The 19,118-nt window shown below is 35.2% G+C and overlaps 1 protein-coding gene across 2 annotated transcripts; it reads right to left on the bottom strand.

Annotated features, from left to right (window-relative positions):
• On the bottom strand, positions 1,468-18,064 carry LOC109837952 (1-phosphatidylinositol-3-phosphate 5-kinase FAB1A-like). Of its 2 annotated transcripts, XM_020406345.1 has the most exons (14): positions 17,989-18,064; positions 15,673-15,924; positions 15,176-15,209; positions 14,081-14,785; positions 13,765-13,909; positions 13,334-13,678; positions 5,109-5,822; positions 4,404-4,735; positions 4,174-4,300; positions 3,907-4,074; positions 3,639-3,797; positions 2,427-3,479; positions 2,082-2,342; positions 1,468-1,995 (listed from the first exon to the last, which is right to left on the bottom strand). In XM_020406345.1, the coding sequence occupies exons 2-14, from the start codon at positions 15,833-15,835 to the stop codon at positions 1,741-1,743; spliced, it is 4,461 nt and encodes a 1,486-aa protein (XP_020261934.1). In that variant the 5' UTR covers positions 15,836-15,924; positions 17,989-18,064; the 3' UTR covers positions 1,468-1,740. The 2 variants fall into 2 exon arrangements, with proteins under 2 accessions (XP_020261934.1, XP_020261935.1); XM_020406346.1 differs by lacking the exon at positions 17,989-18,064 and having other exon boundaries at positions 14,081-14,787; positions 15,177-15,209; positions 15,673-15,787.

Below are 19,118 nucleotides of genomic sequence, written 5' to 3'. Positions count from 1 at the left end.
TTTTCTTGATATATGTTTTTTTCCTGCAGCCCATAAGATCAAGATTATGAATAAAGTTGTTTGCAGACTATAGTGAACAAAAGATGCACATGATTTACCAGATTAAGACTCCTTACGGCCAGAACACTAATGGGAATATACTTATGATTACGATTATACATATATTCCAGATATAGGTCTATCCAGGTCAACAAACCGTCAGTCTTAGATGTATCAGAAAGTAAAAAAAAAAAAATCTTATCTAACGATAAATTTTCAAACCTGCATTGAGTTGAAACTATAAACACGTGTTGATAATTAGTTACAAATGCTCCATTTCCTAGACGCTACTAATTTGATCTTAAGAGAATTACAAATCCACTTCCAAATAGTGGTATATGACAAATTCATTGTATTAGTAAAGAGCAGAACCTAACTTTGAGTTCATCGGCACGAAAGGAGCTTATTTGACTTCCATGTATCACAATTCTCTCGACTGAATAGATAAATATAAATCCCTTGTCATCTTAAGTATTGGAAGCATTCGCTTCATTGTAATGATATCATGCATATATTATGGATTATTTTTCACCAAAAACATGGCTCTTACATTGTGGTTTACCTGGAATGTCAAGAGTCCATTTAAATGTTCAACATGTACTTACTTGGCATTGTAAAACAATTAAAATGACATATAATAAACAGGTTTACCTCCCGCATCTTTCAGGCCTTCAAATTTCCAATAACACAATACAAGTTGGTGATGCAATAAACAGTGAAACTAAGGGAAAAAAAAGAACAGTCTAATGTACCAAGGTAGCAAAGACCAACCAAGATTTTAATAAATGAATATTTCTCAAAAACAAATAAGCAATGAATATGATCCAAGTGAAAGTGATATACCTCGAAGGATAGATACACAAGAAAATTCTAAGCAGGGAATGAACCTCTTCAAAAGGAGACACCTCCACAGTGAAGTTTGTCAAAGGGCCTGCACTGATGTTAACCTTTCTCACAAAAAAGTAAGCTGTTAACAGTTCAATAACGAATACCGGCTCCAGTATGTTTACATATCTGATATGAAAGGTATAAAGTCTTATTGGCATTCAACAAAAAGAATCAATTAATTCTGAGTATTCACAGCTGGTCAGTGAATAAATTGGTAACAAAATTCTTTTGCCCTTTCAGACTAACAAAATGAAAATAAATTAGGCAGTCAAATGTCCAGATGCAAATTAGCACATAGCATAACTAGATGCACAAAGTAAACATCAGAATCAGCATATAAAATTAACTGCAATCAGAGCTGAGTTCGAATGGACTGAGCAACAAGTACCTTTTGACAATACGGCATGAGGCTTTCTGAAATTGGTACCACCTCTATTTACTGATAGCTTCTCTATGGAGAATTTTTTACAAATGTTATATGAGTAGAACTCATCATATACCACAAATTCTCAGTCACTAGTGCTACTATCCAACAAATGATACATGTAACAGATCAACTTTACAATTCTGGGACCATTGTATTACATATTGATGTGAAACAAAATTAGCTTGAAAGAACAACAGGGACAATTTCCCAAAATATTTGCTAAAAAGTCGCAAATGCAGGGAAGATCAAATGTTACAAATGTATATACAACATATATGAAGGCAGATGATGAGAGAAGAGGAACATCTTAGTTTTACTTCTCTGACGGCTTTATGTAGACTGGATGAATTTTTGCTCTCATCGTTAAAATTTTTTCTGCAGGATCTTCAAATCTGCTGTGAGTTACAGGTATCAAGTGTCAAGAAGTATTTGCTCATAAATTTCCTGAACCTCCTCTTATACTCTTTTGGCGAAATTACAGTTGGTAATTCATTCTTAGGAACAACAAGATTAGACTTTACCCAGGTCTCAAAATGTTTGTCCCAGGTATACTGCCTCAGATAATCTATAATACCAAATACAATCTCTTTCTTCTTCCTGTCCACTCCCACAAGTAAGGAGTAATCCATTACATCTATAGACTGCAAACATCAGCACAAAGACCAAAATTACAATCTGAACTTTCATTTGAATATTTAGAGTATAAAGGAAAAAATGTTTTACTCACAGTAAGGAAAAACGTATCATTCCAAATTGCTCGATCGAGAACATGTTTATCTTTCCCTCCAATATATATAGGAGATACACGCATGTCCTCGACAAAATTCTGATCTAAGAAAACACTTTCGGAATTATTTGAATTTGAGATGTATCTGGAGTAAACAGAACCTTTTAGATCATACTTGCGAGAAACCTTTCGTCCAAAGAAAAGATTTTCCATCACCACGATATCAGTCTTAACTTCTTTTCCGCTTTTGTATTGCCTAACCTGCAGAAAAGGGATTCAATTATCAGTATGAATAAGACTTGTATGCAAAATGTTATCAGTTTGAATGCTACTAAGAATAAAAACCTGATAAAGCCCCAAGATTTTTGCAAGGCATGTCTGGCTTCCTGAGTTTAAGGACTCATAAACATGTTTAAAATAATATGGCCCAAACTTTAAGAACGACTCAAATTCAGGCTTCTTTATTTGTTTTATTATCAATCTATCGTCCATTGTCTTCTCAAATACTGCTTTGCTCTTTCCTCCTTGAGCATCCCACTTCTTACAGTGGCTTAGGGAGGCTATATAGGCCATTTCTGATGAACAACACTTCTTTCGAAGAGAATAGAAAAGCTTTGCGTATATACAAACCACTGAGTATTTACTCTTTCCAGCAAATTTGTAAGACCCAACAGTGGTTTCAGGATGCAGATTTTCCATAGGTATCAACCTATCATCAAATAATGAACCATCAGAACCAAAAGTAGCTAGCTCACTCGGTGAAAGTGATGAGAAACTCTTTGATGACTTTATTCTTTCAGTCTCAAAAGATTCTGTACATGTCTCACTGATGTCAGTCACTCTAAGAGTGTCAATAACTTCATTGCCAGTATCACCTTTGCCCTCCCTCTCTTTGGCTCCGATTACTTTTTCAGAAGAGGCAGGACTAGCTTCAGACAAAGCCAGGGCACAAGAAATTATACTCGATATTTCATCTTCAATTACAGATATCACATTGCCACCAGGACCAATTGAGAAATGAAGTGAATCCATTACTTGAGTAGCCAGTTGAGGAATCATTGAAAGGTAAGTTGGAGAATATGTATTAATAAATTCAAACTTTATTAATAAACCATCATGAAGATCCTGCCTTAATTCCTTTCTCAGTTTAGAAAAAGGAGACCAGATCCATTTAGGATCGTCCATTTTGAATTCATCAGACATCTGGGAATCTTCAGCAGCCATTTTGTCAACTTCAGGTTCCTCCAAATTCTTTACTTTTTCAACAGGTTCCAGGGGTTCAATTGAAACTGAGACAGAGTTGTCTTCATGCATGCGATCCAAGCCTACAGAAATGCTTTCTTCCACACCAGTTGTAAAACTCGAGAAAGGAGAACTTTCTGCAGTATAGGATTGCACCTGGATCATTGACTCAGAAGAACTCAAACACTCAGTTTTAGGAACTTCAGACTGATCCATTTCCGAATTGGTTTCTAAACTAACATGATTTACAACGTGATGATTTCCACTAGAAGAAAACTCATTAGCTTCAATAGGAATCTGAATGGTTTCATTTACCTCGTGGAGTATTTCATCGGCTGCATCATTGGAAGTCTCTACGTCTCTTGCATGTAGTGAAACAGAATGTAAACGACGGTCCCAAATATAAAGCATAAGTAGAAGCTCCTGAATTAGCCAATTCAAATTGAGAATCTTGTGGCCATTCTTCAAAGAGTCCTATTGAAGAAACATTTGGAATAGAATATATTAGTTTAGCATAATAAAAGTTAAAAGAAAAGAAACAATAGGTATGAAAGGACAGAAAGGTAATGACAGCATAGGGAACCTCAAATTCAGTTTTTTCCTGCATCAACATCTTTTCAACTTCATCAAATTCAACTGCTGAACTTGAAAGCTCCATGTGTTGCTTAAAGGAAGTACTAGAACATTTAGGCTTTAACTTCTTTAATATTTGTGCAATCTCGGTGAAGAAAATATCTCCTTTTGAAAGAACCTTAAAAGGAAAATTTCTTTTAGAAAAAAGTAATAGAGTGCAGAAAAAAGAAAATATTTGCACCGCATGAAACATTAATTACAATTTTAAATTACATACATCTTTTGCTTCTCTTAGAAACCACTCTTGTTCGCTTGGATTACAGAATTCCAGCATTGGTGGTGGCTTACACGCGGTGTATATTTCAACTGAGGTATACCTAAACATTGCAACCTTAGTGCCCAACCTGTTACATATGAGGATACATGGAGAAGGCTAATGAGTGAGATCATTCTTAGAACTCTTTGAAAAAAAGAGCTGCTATAAATTTTGGAAAATGAAAAACATACCCAAAAAAACGAAGACAGTCTCTATGTAGTAAATGCCCACATCTAGATGTCCTGCTAGCTGCAGAATGACTAGCTAAACTGAGCTCTAAGAACTTACCGAATGAGAAACGACGAGCTGCAGAAGACATCACAACCCTCCGTGTTTTCCGAGTCCCACTCTTGTGCTCACATTTTAAACATTGGGTCCACATCCAAATTTTTCCTTCATCTTCACCTGATAAAAAAAATTCCCTAGAAAGGCGCCTTATAAGAACACTGAGAGTACCATTCTTGTGTGTATAACGGTATATATGATCTTCTGGTGGTTGGCCACAAGAAGAGCAACTATGCTCCTGCAATGAATGGAGAAACTAGTATTACAGCCTCCTCCAACAGACATTAAGACTAAATATTCAACATGCATTTAAATTTGTAAAAAGTGAGACAGTAATTTAAATGAAGTGTGGATAGACTCCTATCTATCATCAAACTTACTACCCTAGTAGTTCTCTGTTGCAGATAGCCCCTCAAAGAGTTATATTGTTGCAGATAGACCCCCGAGTGAAAATCTAGATAGACCCCATGAAAAGGGTCTAAAATTTTTCACTCCGGTGGTTTCTCTGTATTCTGCAACAATAGAACTACAGGGTGGTAAGTTCATATTGGCGATAATATGGGAGGTCTATCTGTAATTAGCCCCTAAAACAATGGAAAAGAAAAACAAACCTGGCAAAGTAAAATATCTTCCAAAAAATGTCCAAGAGACATGTCATCTTTTCCATAATAATATATACGAGAAACGTGACCTTGCTCACAATCTTCCTGCTTGGGAATACAATACTTAGACCGCAATACCAATATGCTTTTTGAGTCTAATGAACTCTCAATGTCATCTTTTCCTTCAATTTTCACCTCAGTAGTAGTTGTATCACTGGTTCTTTCTATATTTATATTATGAATCAACTCTACCCCAGCCTTTTCACCATTGCTCAACCGATTACCTGTTTCCTCTTGCTCGGTTCTGGCATTTTCTTTCGTCCTAGGATCAAATGTTTCATTGACCTCTACGTGTGAAGAAATGGAGTCAATAATAGGTGGGATATTGAATCTCCAGAGAGAAGCGGAAACAGGAGACAGCAGCTTCCCATCAGAAATTGGAACATTAGAAATTGGAAGATCCGATGTAATATTAAGTGGAGAACTGCCAGCTGTAGCACCACTAAGATCATGGGCAATGGAGATAGTACCATTTAAAGAAACTCCTGATTCACTTATCGAGGTATCATTTAGTTCTTTCACAGCTTTCGTGTCATAGAAAAATGTCTTCTGATCCACAAAGAATGCAGTTTCAAGGATTAAGTGATATGCTGAAATTACTGCATATCGCAGTACGCTTTTGACCTTTTTCAGTTTCTCTCTGTGAGCACCTTTGAGCAATATCTGAAGCAAGAAACAATACGTGATTTATACAGAAAAAAGATGATATCACAAAATTAAGACAGAGTGAAGACACCCTGCATAGTATGTATAGTGCTATCTATGATCCCGCAGAAAATCTGTCCTTTTGAATTTTCGTAAGCACAAAAAGGAAAAAGAAAGGACCTAGGGGAGGAATCATATTCACAGATAAAATTTAAGTATATTTAACAAATTATGACAGGATTTTTGGATGCAGTGAAAACTTCTTATATGGTGTCACCAGCACACTGGCATTTATTTTGTAACCAGCACACAACTTATTGATTCCTTAACAATATGGCTCCTCCAAGAGATTCTTAGCAAAAAACTCGTTTTCTTCGAAAGCAAATGGATGGTTATGTTAGGACGTTGCCCGTGTAATATCTTTTGTTTAAGTAATAACAAACATTCATTTAAGTCTAATCTATGTTTGAGATGATCTAGTACAGGTATATACAGGTATAGAATATGAATGAACTAAAATCAAGCGAAAATCAGATCAAAAGCTGATTTCAGGGCTTTAACCATCAACGGTGCACATTGACCATCCATGGTGACGAGAAGACCATCTATGATGACAAGGAGACCATCGATGGTTCTTTATGATATCGATGATGCAAATGTCCAAAGACGTCCAAATCATCAACGACATAGCTTGGCCATCGATGTTGGCTCGATACCATCAATGGTCGAGTCACCACCGATGGTAAAGACGGCTGATTTGAAATTTCAGAATTTTATCTCAGCCGTTCGTTACACATCAAAGCTCTATCCACTCCTATGTTTTGGGACTTCTTTCCAGGCCTAATTAGAAGCGAAAAAGAGAATGATAAAGGAGATCTCAAGTTTGAGTTTGGTAATCAATGAGAGCTTTTTGATCCCCCGGAGTCTCGTCAAATGCTTACTCGATGCGCACAACATCATCTGATCAGTTCACAATGAGGAGAGCCCTCGTTCTTCATCAAGTTTCGCTTAAATCTTTCTAAGAACAGTCTGATAAGCAAAAGGATTGTAAGATCATTTTTGTATCGTGCTTAAATTGTTAATTGTTTTTCTTTTCATTGAACTTCTTTTAGGGCGCACTCAAGTCATTTTAATTGAGGGTTGAGACTAGCTAAGACTAGGAATTACTCATTGTGAGGTTAGTTTCGATGACTGGTTTCAAGTAGAAACTAGAATGCGGTCTTCTAAGCCTACTGAATCGGGTCTGTGATTAAGGAGAACTCTATAATAGTGAGGAAGCCCCTTCGCGAGAAGAAAGTGAATGAAGAATTATTTATCCGAACTACTATAAAATCTCGTGTCTCTTGTTGGTTGAATTTATATTAATATTATTGCTTATTATCATTTATCACTACTTATTTTTTATTTCGCTACATATTTTGTGATTACGCAAAAACGATAGGCAATCCTATTCATCTCCATCTAGACTTACATCACAAATCCAACAAGTGGTATCAGAGCCAGGTTACTCATTTTAAGGCTTCACAACTTAGAGTAGAGATGTCAAGTCTAACTGTCACAATGATTTTTTCTGAGGGACACGCAATTGATCGGCTCCAGCTTTTTGATTTTGCAAACTGCACCAATTCGAAAATGCCCATGAAAGTCTTTTTGTTGTCAATAGATTTTGGAGTCTAGAATATTGTTGAGACCGATTATAGTGAACCCACTACCATTGTTAGTGATACCACCGTAGTCACACCTAGAGGTAAGTGGACCCCTATTGACTAAGAACTTTACTATTTAAATGCAAAAGATATGAATGCTCTTTACTGCTCCTTGACTGCTAAGGAATTTAATCGTGTGTCAAATTGTTCAACTGCGCACGAAATTTGGCAAGACTATGCAGGTTGCACATGAACAGACATATAGATAAACGAGGCAAAATTTACAATGCTCGTGATCAAGTATGAAAACTTTAAGATAAAAACCTCAAAAAGCATCTAGGATATGCTCACCCGATTCACGAACATTATGAACAAATCAAAGACTTTATAGTAATAATATGACAACAAAGCTTGTGATAAAAAATTCTTCAATCACTTTCCAGATATTGGAACCAAAGGTGACGGCCATTGAGGAATTGCAAAATTTTTCTAAATTAACCCTTGCAAATATTGTAAAAAACCTTCTCACCTATGAAGTAAGACTAAAGGAGAGAAGGATTCTAAAGGTAGCTCAAAGAAGAAATCAATGATTTTTCAGGCTGAAAAAGATAAGTCGAAAAAGGAGGAAAGCACGATCTGAGAGGATGATTGTAGGAGTGAAATAGGGCTAGTAATCAAAGGTTTCAAATCGGTCCTGATATCAAAGGATGGATAGAAGTTTATGCGCAACCGACAGAACAAAGCTTCAATAAGATAGGAAAGAATATTCACATACTGAACCGGCTTGTCATCGTTGCAGGAAACCCGGTCACTTTAGAAAAGATGTTCCCTTATCAAGAAGGATCATAAAGGAAAGAACAAGAGCTTCAGAGCAACATCCTGGGATTTCTCGAGTGATAGTGATAAGTCTGAAGTGAGCTCAAGCGAGAATGAGAGAAGTCATTGTCTCATAGTCAAGGATGATACTTCAGACGACTCAGATGAAGAAAATTCTGAGAATGAGGTATATCATTCTTATCATGAACTTTTTTGAAAATATAATGAAATGTTGGGTAAGCTTGAAAATTTTGCTGATAAATATAACACCTTGAAAAGAATATATTCGAATCTAAAGAAAGATTATGACCACTTGCAATAGAATTTAGAAACTTCTATTCCAGAATCGAATGTATCTAATACAACAAACTTGAATCCCTCATCTAATGATTACAATGGATGTTCTTCTCTCAAGAAAAAAATTAGTGTATTAACTCAAGAGTTCAATAGCCTGAAAAACAAAAAGGATAAACCCAATAATAAGGTAACTACTCTCTCACAAGAACACTCTCTTGAACAAAAGAATTTGAAGACCTGTTGTACTACCATTGTGCCTGAGAATGAAATGCTTAAGTACAAAAATCTTGACTTGGAAAAGCCTGTGAAAGATTTTTCTTTAGGCTCAAAAGGTATGAATATGGTTCTTTTGAATCAAAGGTTCCCAAAGGCAAAAACTGAATTTAGCTATTCATACTCAAACAAACACAAACTTTCAAGCCTTCTTTTGTTATGGGAAACAATCTCTCATTTTTCCAACCAAATCAAAATGCCTCATTTACAATCTGTTATTTGTGTGAATGAATGGGATGCCATTCAATATCATGTAGGATTCAATACAGGATAAAAATTGTACAACATATTTGAGTGGCAAAAGGCACTATTTCTAACCACAATCGACCTTTTTGGATACGTAAGCCACACATCGCCTCCTTCATGTAGGTACAAAGGAGAGCTAAGGAGTAACACAGCACATGGTGTTTAGATTTGGGTTACACACAACATATGACGGGAAAGAAAGAACTGTTTCCTAGCCTCGATAAAAAGAAAGGTAGAAATATGTCTTGTGGAAATAATAACAAGGGTAAAATTGTAGGAGTTGGCGATATAGTAAATGATTTTTTTAAGCTCCTAAAAGTATTACTTGTTGATGGTTTGAAGCATAATCTTATTTCAATTAGTCAACTATGTGATAAATGTATGTCTATTCTTTTCGAATGTACTGTGTGCAAAATTATTGACTCAAAAATTTGTTCAATTATTTTTACTGAAAATAGACATGCTAACGTTTACACTTTGAATTTTAATGATATCAAATCTGACATTGTAAAGTGACTGGTCGTAGGAGGAGACGATGGTAAGCTTTGGCACAGGAAGTTTGGATATGCAACCATGGGAATGTTGCAGAAACTCTCAAAGAAAGAGCTAGTGAGAGGTTTGTCTATCTCTACATTCAAGAGTGAGAGTTTATGTGAGGCTTGCACAAAAGTTAAACTTGTTAGATCCTCTCATAATTTGAAGAACTAGTTGAGCACTTTTAAACTTACTGCAATTGCTTCACTTAGATTTATTTGGTCATATGTAGTTATTGTTTGGTGATTGTTGATGATCACTCTAGATGTACATGGATCATGTCTCTAGATAAGAAGACTGATGGCTTAAAGTTTTTGAATTTTTTTGAAAAGAATTGAAAAAGAGAAAGATCTTCTCATCTGTAGCATCAGGTCGGATCATGCGTAGAATTTTAAAAAAAATAAAGATTTTTATGTTATTAAGAGAATCACTCATGAGTATTCTTCCTTTTGATCACCTCAACAGAATGGGGTAGTCGACAAAATGAATCGAACTTTACAAGAGATGGCTAGAACTATGTCAAATGAGTATAAACTGCCAAGATACTTCTAGGCCAAGGCAGTTAACACGACATGCTATGTTAAGTAATAGAGCCTATCTATAACCACTGCTAAATAAGACCTCTTTTGAGTTTTACTATCAAAAATCCCCGAATGTTGAACAGCTTCGTGTTTTTGGTTATAAATGTTATCTTTTAAACACGAAAGATCAATTAGGGAAATTTGATTCTAAAGCTGATGAGTGTGTTTTGAGGATACTCTTCATATAGCAAGGCATTCAGAGTTTACAACAAAAGAGAAAAAGTTCTTGATATCCATATCAAATTTGATGAAACTCACACTTCTATTGTTTATGTTAATAATGCAAATAACCCTCTTGTAATAAATCTCAATGATCAAGTTGAACAAGAAAAGACGTTGATGGAAGGTGAGAAAAAGACTATATATACACACACAACAGCTTGCAGATATTTTTACCAAACCTTTGTCTGAAGACCGTTTCACTAGACTGATACAAGACTTAGGCATTCTATCTCTTAATATCTAGCATGTTGGGTATTTGTTGTACATATATTGCTTTGATTTTTGTTGATTTTTTTCTTTTGTTTTGTCTTTATTTTTTACATTTTTTATTGATTTTTATCTTGCTTATTTTTGTTTTTCCTTAAAATTTAAAAAATAAAAAAAATTAAAAGAATATTTGGACATGCCTATATATTTGCCTTAACAAGATTATTTCGAATGATACTATTCATTAGTATATAGGTATGAATATGACATGCACAGTTTCGCATCTAGCTTTCAATCTATATACGTATTTCCATAGACAATGATCAAATGTTAACTGCATGACACTTTGTTTCACGAGACACTTCACATGCCATTCGCACACACTTATTTCATATTTATCTTGTATACTGTTGTGGAATGGTAGAGTTATAGTCTTATAATCAGTTCATAGATATTTCAGAGTATATAATGTGTTTTGAGCTTCTTTGACTTGGTTAGTGCACAAACTTACTTTATCATCATATACTTAGTTGCATGTCAAGGTATGAAATGTCAAGGTATGAACAGTGACTGAGTGTAATTGTTAAAAGATTATCGAATATTCATACTCTTGTTAAATCCACTAAAATCGAGTATATTTGTTGAAAGATGGTCAAAGACCCATATTTGTGGATTATTGTTCATGCATATATTAATGGGTATGTATCGTGTACTAAATATATAATATATTTAGAGATAATGTGAAAATATATCGTTCTTCCTTGTACATCCTATATGGCTAAGACAATAGAGCAACACTTTTCTCCTTAGGTTAAAGGTTGAGTTAGTTCGAGTCTTCATATTAGCTCATTTATGACATTTTTATATCAGAATGTCTTTTGAACTAGTCTAAGTTTCTTCACTATTTGTTTCACGCACTTACAATGATTATTCATCTTTTCGTGTGTGCATATCTCGATGTCTTTCTCGTGTTCATATGTTTTCTGGTTCACTTTTGGTCTTTTGCGCTATTTTCTATACAAATTTTCTACATGAACATGTATGCATATCTCTCCAGTATACTTTTTAGATGGTGTTTATCTAATTTTATCTTGTATCCTGTATATCCACTAATGTGTTTTTCACTTTTGCTAATAACAAAAGAGGGGGAATTGTCTTGTTACATGCATGAGTTTTTTGGTTTCTCAAATATTTTTTAAAAAGTCAATGCATTGTTTTAGGGGAAGCTTCACAATACATGTCCTTTCATCACACTTATCATGTATGCATGACTGTAAGGGGAATATTGCATATCATTTCCTATTTCATTAAAGTGTATGTGTGCTTATTTGTTGTTTATATATGTCAAACATGTATTTACTGTGATATTTCAAATTTAAGTTTGTTATTATAAGAAAGGGGGATTGTTAGGATGTTGTCCGTACGATATCTTTAGTTTGAGTAATAATAAACATCCATTTGAGTCTATTCTATGTTTGAGATGATCTAGTATAGGCATACATTGATGTAGAACATGAACGAGGCGTAACGAAATGAAAATGGGCTCAAAAGCTGATTTCATAGCTTTAACCATTAACAGTGCACATTGAACATCGATAGTGGCAAGGAGACCATTGATGGTTCCTTATGGCATCGATAACGCAAATGTCCAGAGAGATGATAAAGATGGATGGTTCGAAATTTTTGGTTTTAATCACGGCCGTTCGTTGCACATGAAACCTTTATTCTCTCCTATGTTTGGGGATTTCTTTCCTAACTTAATTAGAGGACTAAAAGAGAGAAAGAAAAAGGAGATCTAAGGTTAGAGTTTGGTGATCAAAGAGAGCTTTTTGATCCCTTGGAGTCTCATCAAATGCTTACTCGCCACGCACATCATCCGATTAGTTCACAGCGAGGAGAGGTGCCCTTGGAGTTTATCTTCATCCCCATTCTTCATCAATGCTTTGCTTAAATCTTTCAAAGGAAAATTTGTTAATTGAAAGCATTGTAAGATCGTTTTTGTATTGTGCTTAAATTGTTAATTGTTTTTATTTTCATTGAACCTATTTTACGACACTCAAGCCGGTTTAATTGAGGGTTGGGACTAGGTAGGGGTAGGAATTACTTATTGTGAGAGTTAGATGAGACGACTGGTTTCGGGCAGAAACATAGGTGTGGTCTCGCAAGTCTACCGAATCAGGTCTGTGATTCAGAAGAACTCTATCATAGCGAAGAAGCCCTTTCGAAAGAAGAAAGAGTGGGTGTAGAATTGTTTTTCTGAACCACTATAAAATTTCATGTATCTCTTGTTGGTTGCATTTGTGTTGGTATTATTGCTTATTATCATTTATCGTTGTAATTTATTTTTTCTTCCGTTGTTTATTATGTGATTATGCAAAAAAAACGGTAGGCAATCCTATTCACCCCAAGGCTTGCATCTCAGATCCAATAGGTTATCATAAGGTTTCAAATTGTTGGAATATTCAAGTTTGATCATTTTATAGAGTAAGGAGTCTCAAGTTGCGCTGCTTCTCCTCTAAAATTATTGTTCTATAAAATAAACATATGTTTTGGCTAATTGACTTTTAATGTGAGATAACACAAATAAAAAATTAACATATTGAAATTAAAGATTACACGATGCACGTGATGAAATTATTTCATGTCAGTGTACAACTTATACTAAGCAACAAAATGGGTATAAACTTAGTATAAAGATCAGACTTACTGTACAACCAAGCGGTCTTGGAAAACCCTCTAGAAACATTAAAGTTTTGGTCGGCTTCTTTCCACCTTCTCCAGTAAAGTCATATTCCTCTACAAACTTCTCAACATGGAAAGAATCACATTGCTTCAGCTTGGGCCTGAACAGGATGTCTGCAGAAGAAATTATCTGTGAACCAGTACAGCGAGCAATTCTTTCTAAACGTCGGAGTTTCATATCAAAGGCCAAAGCAATTCCTTTCTCATTAAGAAATTCTTGAATGCCACGTGAAACTGTTTTCTCCACCAAAACCACATTAGGATTACAGTAATTTATCATCTCAGCAAAGGCCTGTTTATATTCTTCTTCCTGCATCCAACAATAAGAAAAATAGACAATTACATAAAATACTTTCGTAACAAGCAAATACACAAATTTCTTTACCAGAAGTCTACCTGGTCCATAGATTTAAGTGATGATAACCCAACTGCAGAATCCCCAAGAGATCCTTTAAGGAGTAACAGTCGAGGATTCCTCAACTTCGTAGGCATGTGCTTATGTGCAGTGTTTTTCTTGAAAACTAAAGCCTTGATCACTTGACTGTAAAAATGAATTTTGATTTACATATGCAGAATAATTCAGACCTAAATTTCTACCAAAATAGCAAAAGATGTATATGAAGTATTAAAATACCCTTAATGACCGGAATGTAGAAATGAATTCAAGTTACATATGAAGAATAATGTGGCACTGTGTTCACTAAGAATTTACCTTTGGCTACCAGTACCAGATGCAATGCACTTCACCTTGACATATGACCGAGGGTCCATAGCTCTTCCTTCATTAGCATCAGGCTTAACAAGCAATGCAGCTTCCCAAGACAAAGCGATCACAATGTCAAGCCAATTCTCACCGCCATCTCCATTGGATACACCCAAACCCTCTAAGCCCAGAAGTTGGATAACATGAGTCTTGAACTGCCCATTCCTAGCTTCTGTCATTGCCTTGTTCCACTCTTCCTTGTGACTATGATGGTTCTGAGAGTTTTCATCAAAGCTACTCAATGAACTTGACTGGCCCCAAGTTGTACCACCACAATAATCATCATCATCATCATTAAACGCAACACTGTCCATGTCATGCTCCAGGACATATGGTTCAGGTGGTTTCCAGATGTCAGTATTAGTACCACTGGGTAAAAATGATGATTTACTAACAGCATTCTCCGAATTCCTTTGACCCTCTTCAGGCATGGGGTTATGTTTTTCAGTTTTCTCACTTCCACTGCCTTCGCAATCTTCCAGTGCTAATGACTTAGGAATGTAACCTTTTTCTCCTAAGATAGGAATGTTAGCATTAGAGTCCTCAACAATGGTATCTTTCGAGGAACTCTCTTTCCCATGTTCTACCACAATTTCAGCAATGTCTAAGCTTGGATTTCTTTGACCGGTATCTAGAACATCAGCTCCATAGTCCCTGAAAATTTACAGTTCTTTCAATCAATCATGGAAAACCTTCTAGTCTCACAAAAACTTCACACAAAAACTTTACACCAGATTGAAGTCTTAGTGGGAGACATTAAAGTTGTATGGCTGGCTAATGGGGAGGAGTGCAATTTTGCTTATATTCCGGGTAAGAATCCTGTTAAATTCTAAAAATACCTAATCCAGCAGTCATAAGCAAAACAGTGCAAACCCAGTAATCAACAGGATAATCTCAAAAATGAAGTGGACCTTTAAAATTCTAAAAATAGTTATAAGATTGCTCTTCTCTAGTCTGAAAAATTTGCTAACATGCAGCAATAAGCCAATAACATATGATACAGGGTAAAAAAAGCAGCTCAAAGCTTCATAAAACATGTAATACCTTTTTTGAGTATCCCAACAAGCTTGAGCATCATCTGAACCAAGAAATTAGTATAAGAATCTATTAGTTGTCAGATGTAACATGATATACTCATTATGTCAAGCAATTAAGGAAAATCAAGAAACTACGGAATGCAACACAAATAAGGAAAGCTCGTAATAGGAACGGTAATTCCCTCCATCTCAACCAAGAGTAGATTCATGGAACACACATCAAATAATTCAAATCTATATCATGATTCTCTCCCACAATTATGAAGTTGTATATGGTGGAAAATGTGAATATACCATTCCCCATAATCATGGAGATAGATAGACAATGAGATGTATATAACTACTCACGATTTACCAAATGATAACAACAATCAATACAATTGTTCTCTCTACAAACTTATTTATGGTCCCTTCCTTCACATTGTTTACGAATAAGAAGGAAAAACAGAAATAAGGCAAATCAGATACAGGAAATTCACGGAAGCTCAAAAGGAAAAGGATTACCAGTCGTCGGACTAATCATCAAAGTTGTGTAAGACCTCGAACCATCCTCTTTCTTTGAGGCAATTGGAATTAAGTGTTCTGCATGCAAGGATGAATCAGCATTTCTTTGCTCACATTCGCAGAGAGAAATTTTCTCGAGGTTATCATTCTCTGGAGTTGTCATCTTGTTTCAGCGAAACTTGGTAGTTGGAAATATATGATATGTTAAGAAACATTAAAAATCAAGTCCTTCTCCTTGTGTAAATCATATTCCTAAAAATAAAGGCTTTGATCAGGAACATGAATAATTGAAGCTAATAAGACAAGGTGATTGATTAAAAGTGGACTAAAATGACACAAAAGATAATATGAAATTTGTTTCTAATCCTTTATAGACATTTTAAAAAAATCATAAATCAAAGATTAATGCCAACTCTAGTACACTTTTGCATAATAAAAGCATCAACATAAACATATAAAAGTACTAAAAAAAGTTCATGAAATTCCCTTATAAAGATTCCTAATTTACTCAAAAACTATGTTACCCGGGTACTTCTATAATGAAGCCGTACCCGTACCGGACACGTACCCGACACTTTCTCGTACCCAAACTTCATGGACACTTCTTGAATATATGCATGCATTTATTACAACATGTACTCAATTATACGATATATGTGTTAATTTAAAACACTTGTAGGACTTCCTGGATGTAGAGCTTACACTTCACATCCGTCTTTTGAAACTAATGAGATACGGGTCGGGTTCGTTTCAGTCCATACCCAAGTTTAAAACTATATAGTTAATGGGTCGTTTAGATGTCTAGTACGCACCCGTACCAGTACCCGTACTCATACCAGTACTCGTGCCCGTTTCCATGCAACTTAGCTCAAAAACAAAAAAGTATTCTATAAACTATTCATAAAACAATGTTTTCCATTCCTTTTGTTTCATTTTTTTAATTGATATCAATCCTTCTCCGCGTTTATCTTTTTCGATAAAAGTAGACTATATTTAGATGTTTAAAAGGGATCGTAGACCTTAAATTGGAAGTTAAATTTATATATCTTTATGAAAGAATATCAAATAACTACTTTTTCCTTTGTTAAGTTTTGAAATTTTAGTCGTTTTTATGTGATTTTAAATTTTTGAGGGTGTGTTTTGCAAATTTTGAAACTTTGAGAGTATTTTTAAAAAAATTTAAATTTTAAGTTTGGTGCTTTTAATTTTCATGTGTTGGTGATAAGTTTTCGAACGATAGGGTATTTCTTGGAACTCTGAAATTTTGAGGGTGTTTTTGCAATTATTAAAACTTTGGATTGTTTTTTGTAAAATTCAAATTTTCAGCGGTCTCCTGAAAATTTCTAGATTTGACCTATAGTTATAAGGGTGTTAATCTACGGATTTTAAATTGTTTAAAGGTTGCTGTTAATATCCAGATTTCATGTTTATTGTTTTAAGTTTTGAAACATCCGGGTGTTTTGTGTAATTTTAAACTTTCGAGGACATTTTGTGCAATTTTTGAAACTTTGTGGGTTATTTGTAATACTTCATATATTATAGCTCGTTAGTTCTTTATCTTTAACAAACTAATACCATAGAGTTGTTTCATGTATTTTATTAATCTTTTTTTTTAATTGTGAGTGGCAGGTAGTTCACATGGGATTAGGGCTTAAGTGATATTTCCATAGTGACAGTGAGTTTTGAGTTATGTCAAAGTCACCCAAACTTATATGGGGTTTTATGAAATTTAACGTAAAGATGTGTACAATTAAAACTGAAAAATGAAATCATAAAGTTCCTAAATTGCAAATTAATATCCAGTTACTCCTATGGTGACTCCAAAAAAGAAACAGAAAATTGGGGGGGAAATGGTCTGGAAGCCAAGAAAATCCCATGAATCCAAACCCAAAGCAAAAGCTACCTTCGCCCTTAGTTTCCAAAACCATTCATCAAAAGAGAAAATTCCAGTTAGAATGAAGGATCTTTCGAAATCTTTTTTGCAGTTCCTCAAACCAGCAAAATTATTGAAACAATAAATTCCAACCTTGGATCAAGTGCCCAAAACACTACAACAAATCAAGGGACATTCGCAGTTATCTAACCACAAACTCAATCCAAAACCACTACATAATCCACCAAATAATTAAAATAAGCAGATCAATGCCGATAAGAGAAAGACCAGGTTCCACAAGAATGTACCTTCCTTCAACGAAATAAACCTAACCCCAAAAATAGATCAAAATAAAGAAACCCCACGAAAAATATAACTTGAATCGAAAATAAAGAACCAATATATATGCGTAATCACAAGGTGAAGGTATCAAGAACTCTCACCCGCTCGCACAAATTCAAAGCCGCTGCTGCTCCCCTATAAGGCTAAGCTTGTGCTCAAGGGAACGAATCTTAAAGCTTTTTTTTTTTTTTTTCTATGTTCTCACCAATTTCTGTAAATTTAAAAAAAAAAATTATCAGAACAGAAGTTCTGTAAAATTTTATTTGGCTTTTTTGCTGCCGCTCTCGCGTCCCCTACGCTGTCCGTTCATTCTCGCCCTGTAAGTGGGACAGGTGACCTTTTTCTGTTTGGTGTCCGTTCGGTTGGCTGGAAAAAATGGTTGGAAAAACTAGGAAAGGATCCGACGTGCAGTAAGAAAAATAAAAAAAAAAGAATTTTTGGAAAGTAATTTTTATGGGGAAAAATGGAGAGGATCTAACATACATAATGAAATGTCATATCTTACCATAGAATTGGACTGGAAAGGAAAGATTGCAATGGAGGATTTTGGTTACCTAAAGAGGTGCATTCCTATTTTTGAGTTTTGAAAATATACTTGCGTCTCAGATGGCATCCTTCTCTCATCATGTCCCCGCACTTGCACAAATATGACCTCCACAATTTGCAATTTGTTAGAATTGGACTAGAAAGCGAAAAATCAAGACATTGAATATGAATTTCCTGAAATACTTATTGAAAGTTGGTTCGAGTCGTTGTGCGTCCTAAAACGTTGTGCTTGAAGAAAGATTCTACCTACCGTGGTGCAAGGATCCTAAAGCCGAATTTCTTCTAAGAACAACAACTTGAGCGTATATATAAAGTTAATGTGGAACTGCGCGTGGAGTTCGTCTGCACGTAGTTGGGCTCCAGTCTATGTGACAACTATGCCCCCGACCTGTGCTGACCATCACTTCGCCGGATTTCATTAAGTGCGTTGTAGGCGTGAAATCCCGTGGGTCCTGTTTATCATCATGGGCATAATATCTTAAGTCATCTCGCATTTAATGTGGCGTGGCCTCCTATTCCTACACAGCCGAAGAAAAGTCATTGCCATTATTACTTCCATCCAATCAATCCACTGTATCGCGACCACTAAACTCAGTGTGAGCTATTCGAGAATTACGATGGGTTTGGTGATGCGTTGCCTTGGGACCATGAGACTCGACTTATGTGCACTACTTACTTCTCGAAT

This window comes from Asparagus officinalis, chromosome 4 (genome assembly GCF_001876935.1).
Source record: "Asparagus officinalis chromosome 4, Aspof.V1, whole genome shotgun sequence".
Taxonomy (NCBI): domain Eukaryota; kingdom Viridiplantae; phylum Streptophyta; class Magnoliopsida; order Asparagales; family Asparagaceae; genus Asparagus; species Asparagus officinalis.
The sequence above is the reverse complement of the archived record's forward strand: the minus strand, read 5'-3'. Positions and strand labels throughout refer to the sequence as shown.

Coding starts and splice junctions, on each gene's coding strand:
- LOC109837952 (XM_020406345.1), bottom strand. CDS start 15,835: ATGACAACTCCAGAGAATGATAACCTCGAGAAAATTTCTCTCTGCGAA. Junction 14,786..15,175: donor TGTTGGGATACTCAAAAAAG/GTATTACATGTT, acceptor GTAAATTTTCAG/GGACTATGGAGCTGATGTTC. Junction 3,798..3,906: donor AGGAAAAAACTGAATTTGAG/GTTCCCTATGCT, acceptor TTTCTTCAATAG/GACTCTTTGAAGAATGGCCA.